Here is a 12,892-nt window from a genome sequence, read left to right on the forward strand (position 1 = left end):
AGGGAATTCCGAAGCTGTGCCCCTGTGGATCTATCACAAAGGAGTTCGTCGACGAAGATGATACGTATGATTACCTCCCGGGGAAAAGATACTTCATCTGCACAGACTACCAGGTTCGAAATGTACTGTCTGTTTATACTCCAAATTGTTTTGCTGTTTGCTTACGAATTTAATGTTTTGGCAGAACGACGGCCTGCATTTTAGGCAGCCATGGGTAATGGGTGTGCAACAAGATATTGAGAGGCTCAAACTAAAGTTTCTCGAGCAGGAGAAGCTCCTGCGCGAGTGCGAGGCGCTTAAGGTTAGTTTCTTACTTAACGTTGCCACTAATTTTTACAATCTTTCTAACATATTGTTCTGTCACTGATGTCTCTTCAGGTTCAGGTTAAGATGCTTCTTGAGCGTGTGTGTGAGCTTGAGAGAGTCCGCTGAGGTTAGTGTTTTGAACCCTTTAAGAGGATTTTTATAAATTTTAGTGCAGATTTGGTTTGAATCTTTGTAAATTTGGCTCAGGTTCCAATATATGTTTATACTCCCTCTGTTCCTAAATAATCTATGTTTTAGAATTTTCACACTTATTAAGAAAACATTTAAAATTTTGATAATAAATGTATAATTTTCTGTGTTTAGCTATTTCTTATGATTTTTAACCAATCAAAATTCAGTAAACATAATTAATGTTTTTGAAGTTTACAATTTGCCATTATTAGATACATTGAAAATGTAAAATATAAATCTTTTAGAAACAAAATAGTTTTCTAAAACATGGATCATTTAGGAACGGAGGGAGTATTATGTGAAAAGATAAAAGATTCAAATATACTTTATAATTTTCAAAATCCAAAAAATAAAATTAATATATATATATATATATATATATATATATATATATATAAATTTGAATAATGTAAGAATAAGTGTCTAAAATTAACATAAAAATTAGTTTGATTTAGATATCTGGATAGAAACCAGATATGTATTTCATATATTTTTGGTGTTTTGACTATCTTTGCTATTCTCAGATATTTACTTATGATTATTTTTAGATAATTTGATTATTTCCTATATTTTGATATATTATAAATATCATATTTAAAATAAATAATATTTTTAAATATATAGTTGTGATTCAGATATAAGAATTTTGAATATTTTTATGTATTTTGAATATCTTATAGATAATAGATCTAAAATAAACAATATTATAAAATATATAGTTGTGATTTAGATATATACCTGAAAATATTTTGGTTCGGCCTCGGCCAGGTCCGGTTCTTGTAAAGTTGTTATATTAAAATTACGGATAGGTTTAAATATTTTATAAGTTGTTCCAATTCAATACTATTTTAGATCGGTTTTGGTTCAATTCTTTGGATCCGGTGGAAAACCGACTAACTCGTTTTTCAGAAATTAATATATTAGAATGATTTCACAACAGAATACAAATACCAACCGAGAATAAAATATCATAACGACATATAATTTTTTTTAATTTAAATGAAGAAATACGATATAGCTTTGCTTTCAAAATACAAATTTTATTGGCTAACAAACTAATATCATGTATTTAACTTTAATCGGATGTCAATAAATTTCTAGTATATATCATCTGCAACTAAATTTACGAAATGATTATAATTCTTTCACGAAACGATTTCAAATATATTGGGTCGAAATTTGTATTTGTTGAAATTCAGCAAGTCCTTTCTTCGTTTATGTTGGTGAACCAGCATTCTATTGTTGAATCGACCCATATCAATTTATGGAGGATTTTCGTCTTGCCATTATATTGTCTTCAAGATTGGAAACTTTGACTCATGTATCAGTTTTGAAATTCTTGTTGTAATTTGGAGAGATCCAAATCAAAGAAATTAACTTTTTGATAGTGAATTTAAAACATTTTCAGAGATAAAATGACGGAAGCCATTCATTCAAATTTTGACTCGTACTCAAGGAAACCAACACAGAAAAGAAATTCTCCCAAAAAGAAAAAGAAAACAGAACTGATTTAAGTTAATATTCTGTTAACACCAGCCAGAGGTGTGGCGCCAATAGAATACAAACTTACAGAGCCTTGAGGTGCAAGGAAACTTTTATATTTGGTACAGAACCTTAAACTGTATCTGTATAATCATCAACCATATGCGTATAATCTTCTCTAAGAAAATGTTATTTCTATATTTTAAATAATATTCGTTGGAAACATCACATAGAATAATGAAGACGTAATTGCTGACGAATGAAAAAGGAAAGATTACTACTTTGTATTCTAACGATTATTTTTCGTAACATTTTCTTCTCGAAAACGAAGGTTCGATTGTTTCAGTTACTTAATGTTACAGCATGATTTTTGCTTCGTCACAACAACGATGGCTTTAATAAAATCAAATGAATAACTGAAATTATACACTCATAACAATATTCTGTGTACTATAAATACATGTTGGTGCTCTATAGAATAATAATAGCCTTGACAAATCTTAAGGGCGAAGCTAAAATAGAATGTGATTATGTATTGATCTCATAAATAGATTTGTCTTTCTCCGGTAGAACAAACTCACACCAATCTAGTTTCTAACAACTTTTTTGTCAGTGCACCGCCATACATAATATAACATATCTTCTTTGTATTGAAAAAACAATATCAATTATTTGTTACTTAGAGAATACTTCATACCCGTAACAATAGTATTAAATACTGAGTTATTGAAATGTTAAATTAAGAGACGACAAATTAAGTTGGTGTTTTAGAATTTTTGTGGTGTTATGAAGACGAAGTTGCAAGTAATACCGTAACTTGTGAGTTACGTGTGACATAAAACAAAGCCTGAAAGCACATGATATTTACTTTAATGCATGGATATTTAGTATCCGAGTCATTACATAAGGACAATCTCTTAACTCATAGCGAGGTATGCACATATTCAATCAACCAAAAATTGTAAAATGGCTAAACTTTGGTGCCAGCTAAACTCCAAACACGCAGCTTCCCACTCTTGTCTCCGGTGAACAACAATCCTTCAGGACCAATCGTGATTGTGCCGACCGTGTTCGTAGAGAACATCTTTCCTCTCTCTTCAAAACTGTTTGCACCCACTTATGATTAAAATTTTGACTATAAATTTATTGAATGGTTTTGTAGAAAATATATAAGAAAACTATATTTATAGCGTTTTCAATTTACTGTTTTTATAAACAGTTGACTGGATTCTATTGTGTTATAAAAAAAAAAATTTGTATTTTGGTCGTTTTATAATTTTGGATAAACTATATATAAAAGGGGACACTTTTTTAGTTAGCTTAGAGCAATGTATAACATTCATGAACCGACTAGAACGTGAATTTTTCTGTCTTTATCTTTTTGTGTTTTGTAGAGTCTCAACACGTTACCACATATTATGTTGTGCTCCTTTCTCCATCCTTAGTGACACATACTGATACTGGTTTGATATTCTTTCTTCGTAATAAACAACAGAAGATAGTGAGACCAATAAGAAAGAAAAAATATTTTCATCGTTTCGAGGTTACTTTTTAATCTCTATGCTTCTGGCATTGACTTATGGAAAATAAGAGAACCATTTGAATTACAGAACAAAGCCCTGATAAACTATAATGAGCGCATTTCAGAATTAATTTTCTTAGTACCCCAGTCATTACATAAGAACAATTCCATGTACATATTAAATCAACCGAGAATTGATAAATTGTTAAACTTTGGTGCCAGCTAAATTCCAAACACGCAGCTTCCCACTCTTGTCTCCAGTGAATAACAACCCTTCAGGACCAACTGTGATTGCACCGACCGTGTTCGTCGAGAACATCTTTCCTCTCTCTTCAAAACTGTTCGCATAACCCCAAAATATAGAACGACTTGAGTAACAATGATGAAGGTTAGAGTAACAATATAACAGGAGAAACACTAAGACTAAGCTCCACTTACGATGGTAGATCGCATATGCTGACTGTTCCGTTTTGGTAAGAGCAGAACATGATCGGTTTGCCCTCTGCATCGCTCATCCCACAAAGAGTATGCACACTCTGTTCCAAACCACAAAGAAAACATTAAGACACGTTTAACGCTAACACCAAGCGTGGTTCTTTGTTATAAATATAAGGTGTGTATACAAAACTTACTTGTTCTTGTCTGCGGGTATTAGTAACTTTCAAGCTGCCATTGTCAGAACAAGCCCAAACTTTGATGGTCCCATCCAAAGAAGACGATATGAGATACTGATCCCAACATAAGAGCGACGTGACAGCGTCGGTATGTTGCCTCAGTGTCATTGTACATTCCAGTGTGTTGAGATCCCACACCTTTATTGTTTTATCAACCGAACCAGAGTATAGTCGCTGACCCCCAACAATAAAGCATGTGACTTCACCGCTATGGTGTCCCTCCAGAGATGTGAGATATGTGAAAGGATCAGACTCGGAGTCAGTTGCTTTCCAGACAGATATACTACCAGACTGCACAAAAGCCACTTACTTTAGAACCAACAAGGAAGCAGAGAGCTAACACAATTAGAAAGGGAGAAAGGAAACTAAAATACTTACAGTTGTTCCAGCAAAAAGCATTCCATTGCCAACAGTCATAGCACGGACCTGACCAACCACTCCGTTAAGATGCAAATCTTTACTGGTTTGAACGTTAAAAGCCTGCATAATTGTATATAAACAAAACCAATGAGACCAGAGCCAAAGACAACACAGCAAAATCCCACTCAAAAGTATAGACGACTGGCATAACTGCAAAAGTATATGAGATTCCTTAAACTAACCTTTACAGCATTAGGCAAGCCAAGGAAAACCCATGGTCCTTCTTCACAGATTAAAGACCCTGCTTCTGCCTGGAGGTTGATTGTATGAACGCACTGGCCAGTGTGGCAGTCCCATATTCGCAATGTACCATCGCTACTGGCTGAAAAGAGTTTATCTGAACCCTGAGGGAGGGCAATCCCCTTTAGATCCTATATGCAACAACAATATTTACAAGTTAGCTAAAAAACCTTTTTCATGTAGCCAAAACTCAAGAGTAAAAAGGAAACACACCTTCTTGTGTCCTTCAAGAGCAGCTACCATGACCAATCCAGGGAGGCAAGACCAAGAGTGCAAGAAAGAGCATTGATCACCCTTCTTGCAGTTTCCAGCTTTCCAAAACTTACACACACATTCCTTAGACTTGGGACTGCCTCTATTACTAGACCCCCAACCTCTCGTGTCTGAAACTTGACCATACCCAGCATTCTTCCTCTGCTGCGACACACTAGCTGCTGTGCCAGAAACTTGTGATTTCGTTGACCCATAGGTGTTACCATTCTTCCTTGGCTTGTTTCCATCTGATGCAGTCCAAACCAGATTCCTAGACCACTTATTGGGACCCTTCTTTTCATAAGGTCTTCTCGGAGCTATATCAGCTGCAAAATCTTGGTGTCTTTCCACTCCAAAGTTCCTTCCGTTAGAGCATCTCCTTGGAGCCTTGTAACTCATACTATAAAACACATCGAGAAAAACACTAACTTTAGCAGACTGTACACCACAGAGACGATTGCTGTTGCTGCTTCATCCATGATGACCCACAGAAAACCTCAGAAGAGTAACACGCTTCCCAAGGAGTAACAAGACTGAGAAGAATCAAAAACCTCCAATCCTCTGATACTCTCTCAAGTTCACGCTAAAACTCCAAGTATCGTAGAGCACCAAGTCCACAGGAATCAAAAACTAAACCAAATAAATCTAATCTCCATTCCTAAACCCTAATCTAATCGTAACGCCGTAGATGATCGATCTTCCGAATTAGATTATGCACAAAAACACCAATCAGATTGATTTGATTTCATCATCCTTCATCGGTGAAACCCTAGCTTCCTGGGTAATCGATGCGAATAGGGACGGCGAAGATCGAGACGAAGCGGAAACCGAAATTGAAAGCACGAAGAAATCATCGGAGATCCGGAGTCGAAGAAGAAGCAAACCTGAGAGATCACACGAACGTACGATCTATATCTTCGACTCGGGAGAGAGCGATTAAAAAGAGAGATTCGTTTTTCTTTTCCGACGCGGTGAGAAGAAGCAAAGAGACGGACGAATTAGTTCGTATTTATAGATGGCCGTGGAGGTTTATTGGTATGGTTTTTATGTTGGGCTCAACCAAGGCCCATATAAATGTTCAAGAAAAAGGAATAAACCGTGTTTTCGGTTTATCTTTACCTGGGCCACAATCCCGTGTTTTAATTTTTTCTTCAAACTGTTATATTTTAATTTCCTCTTCATATAAATGTTCCAATATTTTAGTGCTATATATATATTTTTATAATAGTTTAGGAATTTCGTTAGATATGTAGATGAATTTTTGCAATAGATCTTCTCAAAATTGAAACCGAGTTTGTTACAATTTTTTTTTCTTTTAGTCTGTTACAGATTGGTATAAGATAATTTTGGTTTTGAATATCATTTATTTTAATAAATTGTAGATGAATATTCTGAATTAAGTCGTGTTTTCTGTGGTTTTCAAAACCCATGTTACAACTTTCGTACCAATTCGGTTCCCCCCATGCATGATGCATCTAACCAGCTAGTGTTGTTCACCGGTTCCACCGACTAGACCAAAGAAGTTATTCAGACGATTCTCATAGAGATACAAAAACGTATCAAGGTACCATGAGCCCTCTGTCTCACACGTCTATCCAAAAGCAAGTGTAGTTCGAAATATCCACCATTTTTATTTTAATTTCCTTTGCTTATAAATGTTAAAATTTATTATTTTAATTCAAAAAAACAAATAATTAGACACCAGTGGTCTGCTTTGCTGGTTTGGGTCTCACTTCCTTTTCTTCACCTATACCTTCTTCATCTCTCAAGCGGCAAACCAAGTTCGATGCTTCCACTGGTACAGGAAAAGAAGATGTCAAGTCATCGGGGTTGTTACTGAAGAAATGAGCTATAAAAGGGTGTAAAGCAAAGGGTTAAACAATAAAGATATTGTAATTGTGAGATGGTTGGTTCATCTCTTTCTCTCTGTAATTTTTCCAGGAAAGTTTTTCCTTGTTCTCATTTTAGAATCTCTTTTTCCAATCCAAAATTATTTACAAGTGAGATGAGAATCTGCGTTTCATGAACATTGATTCTCGAGTCCATCAACATAAGGATTAACCGTTCGTATCACCTCTCTGCAACACTTCTGTTAAGGTTTTGATAACAAGCTGTAATTATTATTCAACAATCTAGCAAATTTACGCATCGGTCATGCTTCTAGCTTAAAACAAAGTATGATAAGACAAAACAAAATGCAATTGTTAATGCTTAACGTATTTAAAAAAGGTATATAGAAAAACCATCAAACTCAAACCAAAAATAAATGAAAATCCTAGAGAAAATAGAAAAGAAACTGAAGCTTGAAATAAATAATGCAGGAATCTAAAAGATGTAAGACATGATCCTAAGAAACTGAGATGACTCCATCCATATTCTTCAGTTTATGTTTCTTATGGCATTCAAGTTTCTTCCTTTGGTTTCTTCACGAGCAAGTTTGAGAGACCATTGGTCAATGCAGAGGACGAGACCAAAGAAGCTCTGAGAATGCTGATAAGCTGCAAAAGAAGCAAAAACTTTAACACTAAGACAAAAGTTTAATAAAAAAAAAAAGCTTTAAAATTACAACCATACTTACATCTGCTTTTGAAATGATAATCTGATGCTCCTCGAGATCACTGATGTTCACCTGCATTTTCTTCAACAAGCCAACAGTAGAAAATGAATTCATAGGGGATATACTCAGATCATTAGACACAATGAACTTTGTGTTTTTCTTCATAAACCCGGTGTCACATCTTGATGAACTTCCAGAAATTACTTTCGGATTGTTTGGAGACATTTTCACAATATCGCCACCTACTATGAATAGTTCCGTAGACCACTGAATCTGCCTGGCTAATTGGCAACTCCAAGAATCGCTAGAACTGTGAGGAACAAAACATTCATACACTGGTGATGGAGAAGGGAGATAGCCAAACATAGTGTTGTTACTGCAACCATAATAATCAGGAACTTGATTGAAATCGGAAGCTGATGCTTTTCTACAAGGGCTTCTAGACAAATTTCCGACACTTCCCAAATTGTTGGATAATGAGCAGATCAACTCAAGAGGGAAGATCAGAAAACTGAGAAGAGCATCGATGAAGTCTGCATTGCACTCTGCATAAAGAATCTCATTATCAAACTTTGTAACAAAAAGTTTCACAGAGAATACACTGCTTGGTTCTACAATCTCCGAGTTTTGAAGATGCGGCGACAGCATTTTGAGCTTCCTTGTCATGCAAGGTTTCATCAGGAACGCGCATGTTAAGGGAGTTTCGGTAGTGAAGAAACATCCCAAAAGAGTCACCACCTGAGATTTACACAAGTAATAGTAGATGTTAAAAATATTTATTTATTAACGATAGTAATAATGATGCAAAATAAGGAAGATAAGAGTACCTCTTCGAACCCTATGTCAAGTAGGGTTTCTTGTAGATCACTAAAATCAGTGTACCCTAAATCATTAAGAAAATTCATGACAACACCAATAGAGTTCACTGATACTTTCAAATCATCAGTCACAATGAATGAGGATCTGCAATTGACAAACACTCCATCTACACTATTTCCAATCTCTTCTCCAATTAGATCTTCATCTGATGTAAACATCCGAGTGCTCATCGTCCCTCCACATCTACATGTTGAGGTGTTAAAATTGCTGTATACATTGTCGCAAGTACTATCATCACTAAGATAACTTGAGCATATAAAGAACTTGGTGGCATCAGTATCACCCATGTTCAGCTTGAGCTTTCTACAGTGAATCTCATAAGAACTCTTGGGAGACAGTAACATATTCTTGCAAGCTTCACTCCCAAAATGTTCGTTGCCCATATCTGCAACGCTTCTGTTAAGGTTTTGATAACAAGCTAGGACTGTCTGCAAATCCTTATGGCTCTCCAGCAATCTAGCAATTTTGCCCATTGGTAGACTCAAAAGGCTGATGAGCACGTCAACGAAATCATGATCCGCCTCAGCCAAAACAACTTTGTTTCTCTTCTCATCAACGAGAAGTTTCAAGCTAAATTTTACACTTTTAGTCATTGAGAGGCTTAGGAAAACGGATTAAAAAAAAGAATCAAGGGTGGCTTTAGATATTCATTAAGCTAAGCCCTCTACATATATATAGAAGAACTAGTGGTTATGAATCTGAAAAGGTTTCAAGATGTTAAACGAATAACGCCATTAGTTATCCCTCTTCAATTTAATGCTTGGAAGTTGCAATATAAATTCCCAAGAAAATATATCCTTTGATATTCCCAAGAAAATATATCATGTAGTGAACTGTAAAGTCTCCTGGAGAATATCAAAGAGTTTATTTTCTTGTAATAAAGTTTTCAGGTTTTATCCCATTTGTTTACGGTTTAACACTAGTAATTGCAACTTCTTACTGTGTATTGAAAATCAGGAGTTTACGGTTCATTGCTATGACTCGTGTAAATGCAACCTCAACACACAAATTTATGTATTGTCAAGAGTTTAGCCAGAGTTGATTAAATATTACCAAACTAAAATTCGAGTTTCTCTTAACGTCACAAATATTACGAGAAATGACATTACTAGCAAATGCTGATAATTATAACATAAATGTATCAGAAGTTCAATACCGACTTCAACATAAACATAACTTTAAAACATTTCAGACAAAGTTCAGATTTATTGCTCAAACTTATTTTATTCCTGAGAGAAGTAAATCACAAATTGATTGTGCCCTTTAAGAAGAAGTAGTTCCAGCTGTTGCAGCGATAGCTCCAGCTTCGGTCAACATAGGAACTAACTTACCGTCTCTGTGCAGGTTTGTTACAGCTACAAAACAATGAAGATCACAAGATAACACAAGGAAAAATCAGAAAACCTTTTTAAAAAAATAGAAAGAGAGTTGTGATCTAGTTCTCTTACAATCGCAGCCACCGATGTGTTTTTCACCTATGAACACATTGGGAACGGTGCGTTGTCCTGTCCATTCTGCCAGAGCTGATTGAACTTGGCTACCATCACCTGTATTATAATAACAGCAATGAACAATGCTTTAGTTTCCAGTCTTATGGTCACACAAACATATACTTGAATCAAAAACCTAAAACAAATCTTAAGAGAAAAAATTCGAGTGATGGGCTCGTGAGCAGAAAGCCTATACAAGGACCAAACATAGAACCTAAACTAGAATCTCCAGAGAAACATTCTTGAGTTGGTTCATGAATATGCAAGGGGCAAGAGAAAAATCAGACTTCTTTGGTCAACATAGAAAAATCAGAACTTGCTCTAAAAATAAATTTCCGACAATGTGATCAAGAACAGAACCTAAACTTGGTAGTACAAACAATAACCTAAACTCAAATCTCAAATATACAAACAAACAGAACTGTATTAAAACATTAAAATATGGTAAATGAAATAAAATTATATTTCGATCATGAACAAAACCTAAAGTTGGATCAATGATCTAAACACAAATCTCTTCAAGGGAAAACCAAGAAACTTTAGATGATGGGCTCATGAACAAAACATATAAGGATCAAACAAAAACCTAAACTTGGATGTGAGAGAAAGCAGATAATTTTTCTAAGGAACACATGTAAGAGAAAGAGTACAACCACAACTTTCTGAAAAAAAATAAAAACAGAGGAAACTTTGATTATGGGATTGGGATCAGATCACAAGCCAAGTCACAAACCACATAAACGAAATGAATAAACGATGAAGATTTGGAGATTATTACTCTCTTTGTCGAGCTCAACGGCGATGAATTTAGCTCCCAATTGTTGCAAAAGCTCCTTCACTCTCACACAGTATGGACAAAACGACTTGCTGCAAAATAAACCAATCAGATCCACAAAACAACAGACTACCCTTTGGTACACAAAAGCGTCTAGATACATCCATGGACTGATGCTTTATAATCGTAATATCTTTACAATCAAATCCATTTACACCAAACACAGACTCCGATTCCGATTACCAAACATGTTCATAAACAACCATTAAAAAAAAAAAGCGAGAAAAAAAAAACGGAGAATTGAGAAGAGACGAACCTGAAAACAACGACGGCGTTGCCGGAAACGATCTCTTTAGCCTTCTGCATCGCCATCTTCCTTCGAAATTGTGAAAACCCTAGATTCGCTTTCTTTGAGGACGAGAATGAAATGGAATGTCGAGAGAAGAAGCGAACCAGTCCGCTTTTTAAATACGCAGTTGAAGAATTTTGTCATCTGGTCAACAAGATGAAGCTTTTGTTTAATATCAGCCGTCCATTTTGAAAACGTGAATTAATTTTTTTATTTGCTTTCAATATTTTGTTGGGCTTTTCTGGGCCGTCGTTTCTATTTATTTGTTTTTCCTCGTCGTCAGGTTGGTGCGTGGAGTCTGGCACGTGTAGAACGAAGCTCTATCTATATCTATACTATTACTAGAGATTTTTTCCGCGCTTCGCGCGGATTGTGTCTTATAAATTTATTTTATTTATAATATTATTTGTCGGTTTGTTTCTTTTACATTAATTTTTTGTTTTTCCAATGTTAGTTTTTCTTAATTTAAATTTATATGTTTATAGTTTTTCTTTTTTTCTGGTTGTAGATGGAGAATTATATTTTTTATTGATAGTTTTTGAATGTGACATAAACTTTTTGAAATTTTAAAATAATGTTATATATAGTACAATTAACACATTAAAGAAGAGAAACATATTTAAGCACATTTTATACAGGTTTTATATACATAATTTTAAACATTATATATGTATATATTATAAGTTTGAAACATGTAAATGCTTTCTAAAGTTAAATACTTGTTCTGAGTTTACATAACTTATCGAAAGTTTTATTTTTTTTAAATTTAAATCACAGAAAAAAATCAAAAAGTCAGTATAGATGGGTTTTCTTGGGCTTTTAAATCAACACTGAAAATTTACATGAATCATATAACAACAATTTTATAAACAACTCGATAAAATTTGACCGAGCCAAAGATTTTCACACAATATGTTCTTTCTTCTTCAAATTGCGAAGAGCCTATAGGCACAAGAAAAAAATCATAATTTTTGTTTTCACTTATTTAACATTTTTTTTCCTTTACACACGGAATTTATTACACTGCTATAAGCAATTGAAAACTCTATTCATATAAGATTCACATCTATGCATTTTGACAAAGAAGAATTTTAGCCATCTTTAGTTTCAGAATGAATCAACTTCAGTCATATACACTATATTTTCTCTATGATTCAAATCTTACAATTTTAATATATGTGCAGATTTCCATGTGAAAAAACACGCACGCCATCTATCGTTCAACCTATTACTTTTTCCAAAGTAAACACTATAATCCTCGTTTGGTTAGCTCCACAAACTAATCTCTTTGGATCAGTGTAACCTTTCAGAAAATGATAATCTTAACATCTTACAAAGAAAAAACAACAAATATTGACTTATTTATATGAATATATATTATTTTAAATCATTATAGTGGACGAAGAAAGCACCATAATTTGTACAACAAATTTTTTTAGATTCACTTCATCATATTCACCATTTTACCATTTTAATTACATAATTTTATATGAGCTTCTTCACCTTTCCCGGTTATTTTCTCTTTATTTATAACTACAATATAAAGTTATAAACTATATATATTATAAATTAATAATTTATTTACTCTTAAAGTAACGATTAAAAATAGAACATAATTCAATATAGATATATGATTCTATTAATAAATTAGCAGTTACAAATTTAAAATTTTTAGAAATATCAAAAGTTTTATATTAGTTAATTATCTTCTAAATGATATTTATTTTTAATTCTTTTTGGATGAAAATATTTTG

At 33.9% G+C, this 12,892-nt stretch overlaps 3 protein-coding genes across 3 annotated transcripts; all 3 read right to left on the bottom strand.

The window, feature by feature from the left end:
- Positions 1–3,603: 3,603 nt before the first annotated feature.
- Positions 3,604–6,074, bottom strand: LOC125607927 (zinc finger CCCH domain-containing protein 59-like). The gene is made up of 6 exons (XM_048777467.1): positions 5,050–6,074; positions 4,779–4,967; positions 4,555–4,656; positions 4,135–4,467; positions 3,941–4,038; positions 3,604–3,840 (listed from the first exon to the last, which is right to left on the bottom strand). The coding sequence occupies exons 1-6, from the start codon at positions 5,485–5,487 to the stop codon at positions 3,708–3,710; spliced, it is 1,293 nt and encodes a 430-aa protein (XP_048633424.1). The 5' UTR covers positions 5,488–6,074; the 3' UTR covers positions 3,604–3,707.
- A 708-nt stretch (positions 6,075–6,782) lies between these two features.
- LOC125608167 lies at positions 6,783–9,117 on the bottom strand. The gene is made up of 4 exons (XM_048778127.1): positions 8,473–9,117; positions 7,667–8,383; positions 7,535–7,586; positions 6,783–6,937 (listed from the first exon to the last, which is right to left on the bottom strand). Exons 1-4 carry the CDS (start codon positions 9,115–9,117, stop codon positions 6,783–6,785), a joined length of 1,569 nt encoding a protein of 522 aa, XP_048634084.1.
- Positions 9,118–9,612: 495 nt separating this feature from the next.
- Positions 9,613–11,295, bottom strand: LOC125607928 (glutaredoxin-C2-like). The gene is made up of 4 exons (XM_048777470.1): positions 11,106–11,295; positions 10,793–10,881; positions 9,973–10,071; positions 9,613–9,879 (listed from the first exon to the last, which is right to left on the bottom strand). The coding sequence occupies exons 1-4, from the start codon at positions 11,159–11,161 to the stop codon at positions 9,788–9,790; spliced, it is 336 nt and encodes a 111-aa protein (XP_048633427.1). The 5' UTR covers positions 11,162–11,295; the 3' UTR covers positions 9,613–9,787.
- Between the last annotated feature and the right edge of the window lie 1,597 nt (positions 11,296–12,892).

Source organism: Brassica napus, chromosome A4, assembly GCF_020379485.1.
Source record: "Brassica napus cultivar Da-Ae chromosome A4, Da-Ae, whole genome shotgun sequence".
In the NCBI taxonomy this organism is placed as follows: Eukaryota; Viridiplantae; Streptophyta; class Magnoliopsida; order Brassicales; family Brassicaceae; genus Brassica; species Brassica napus.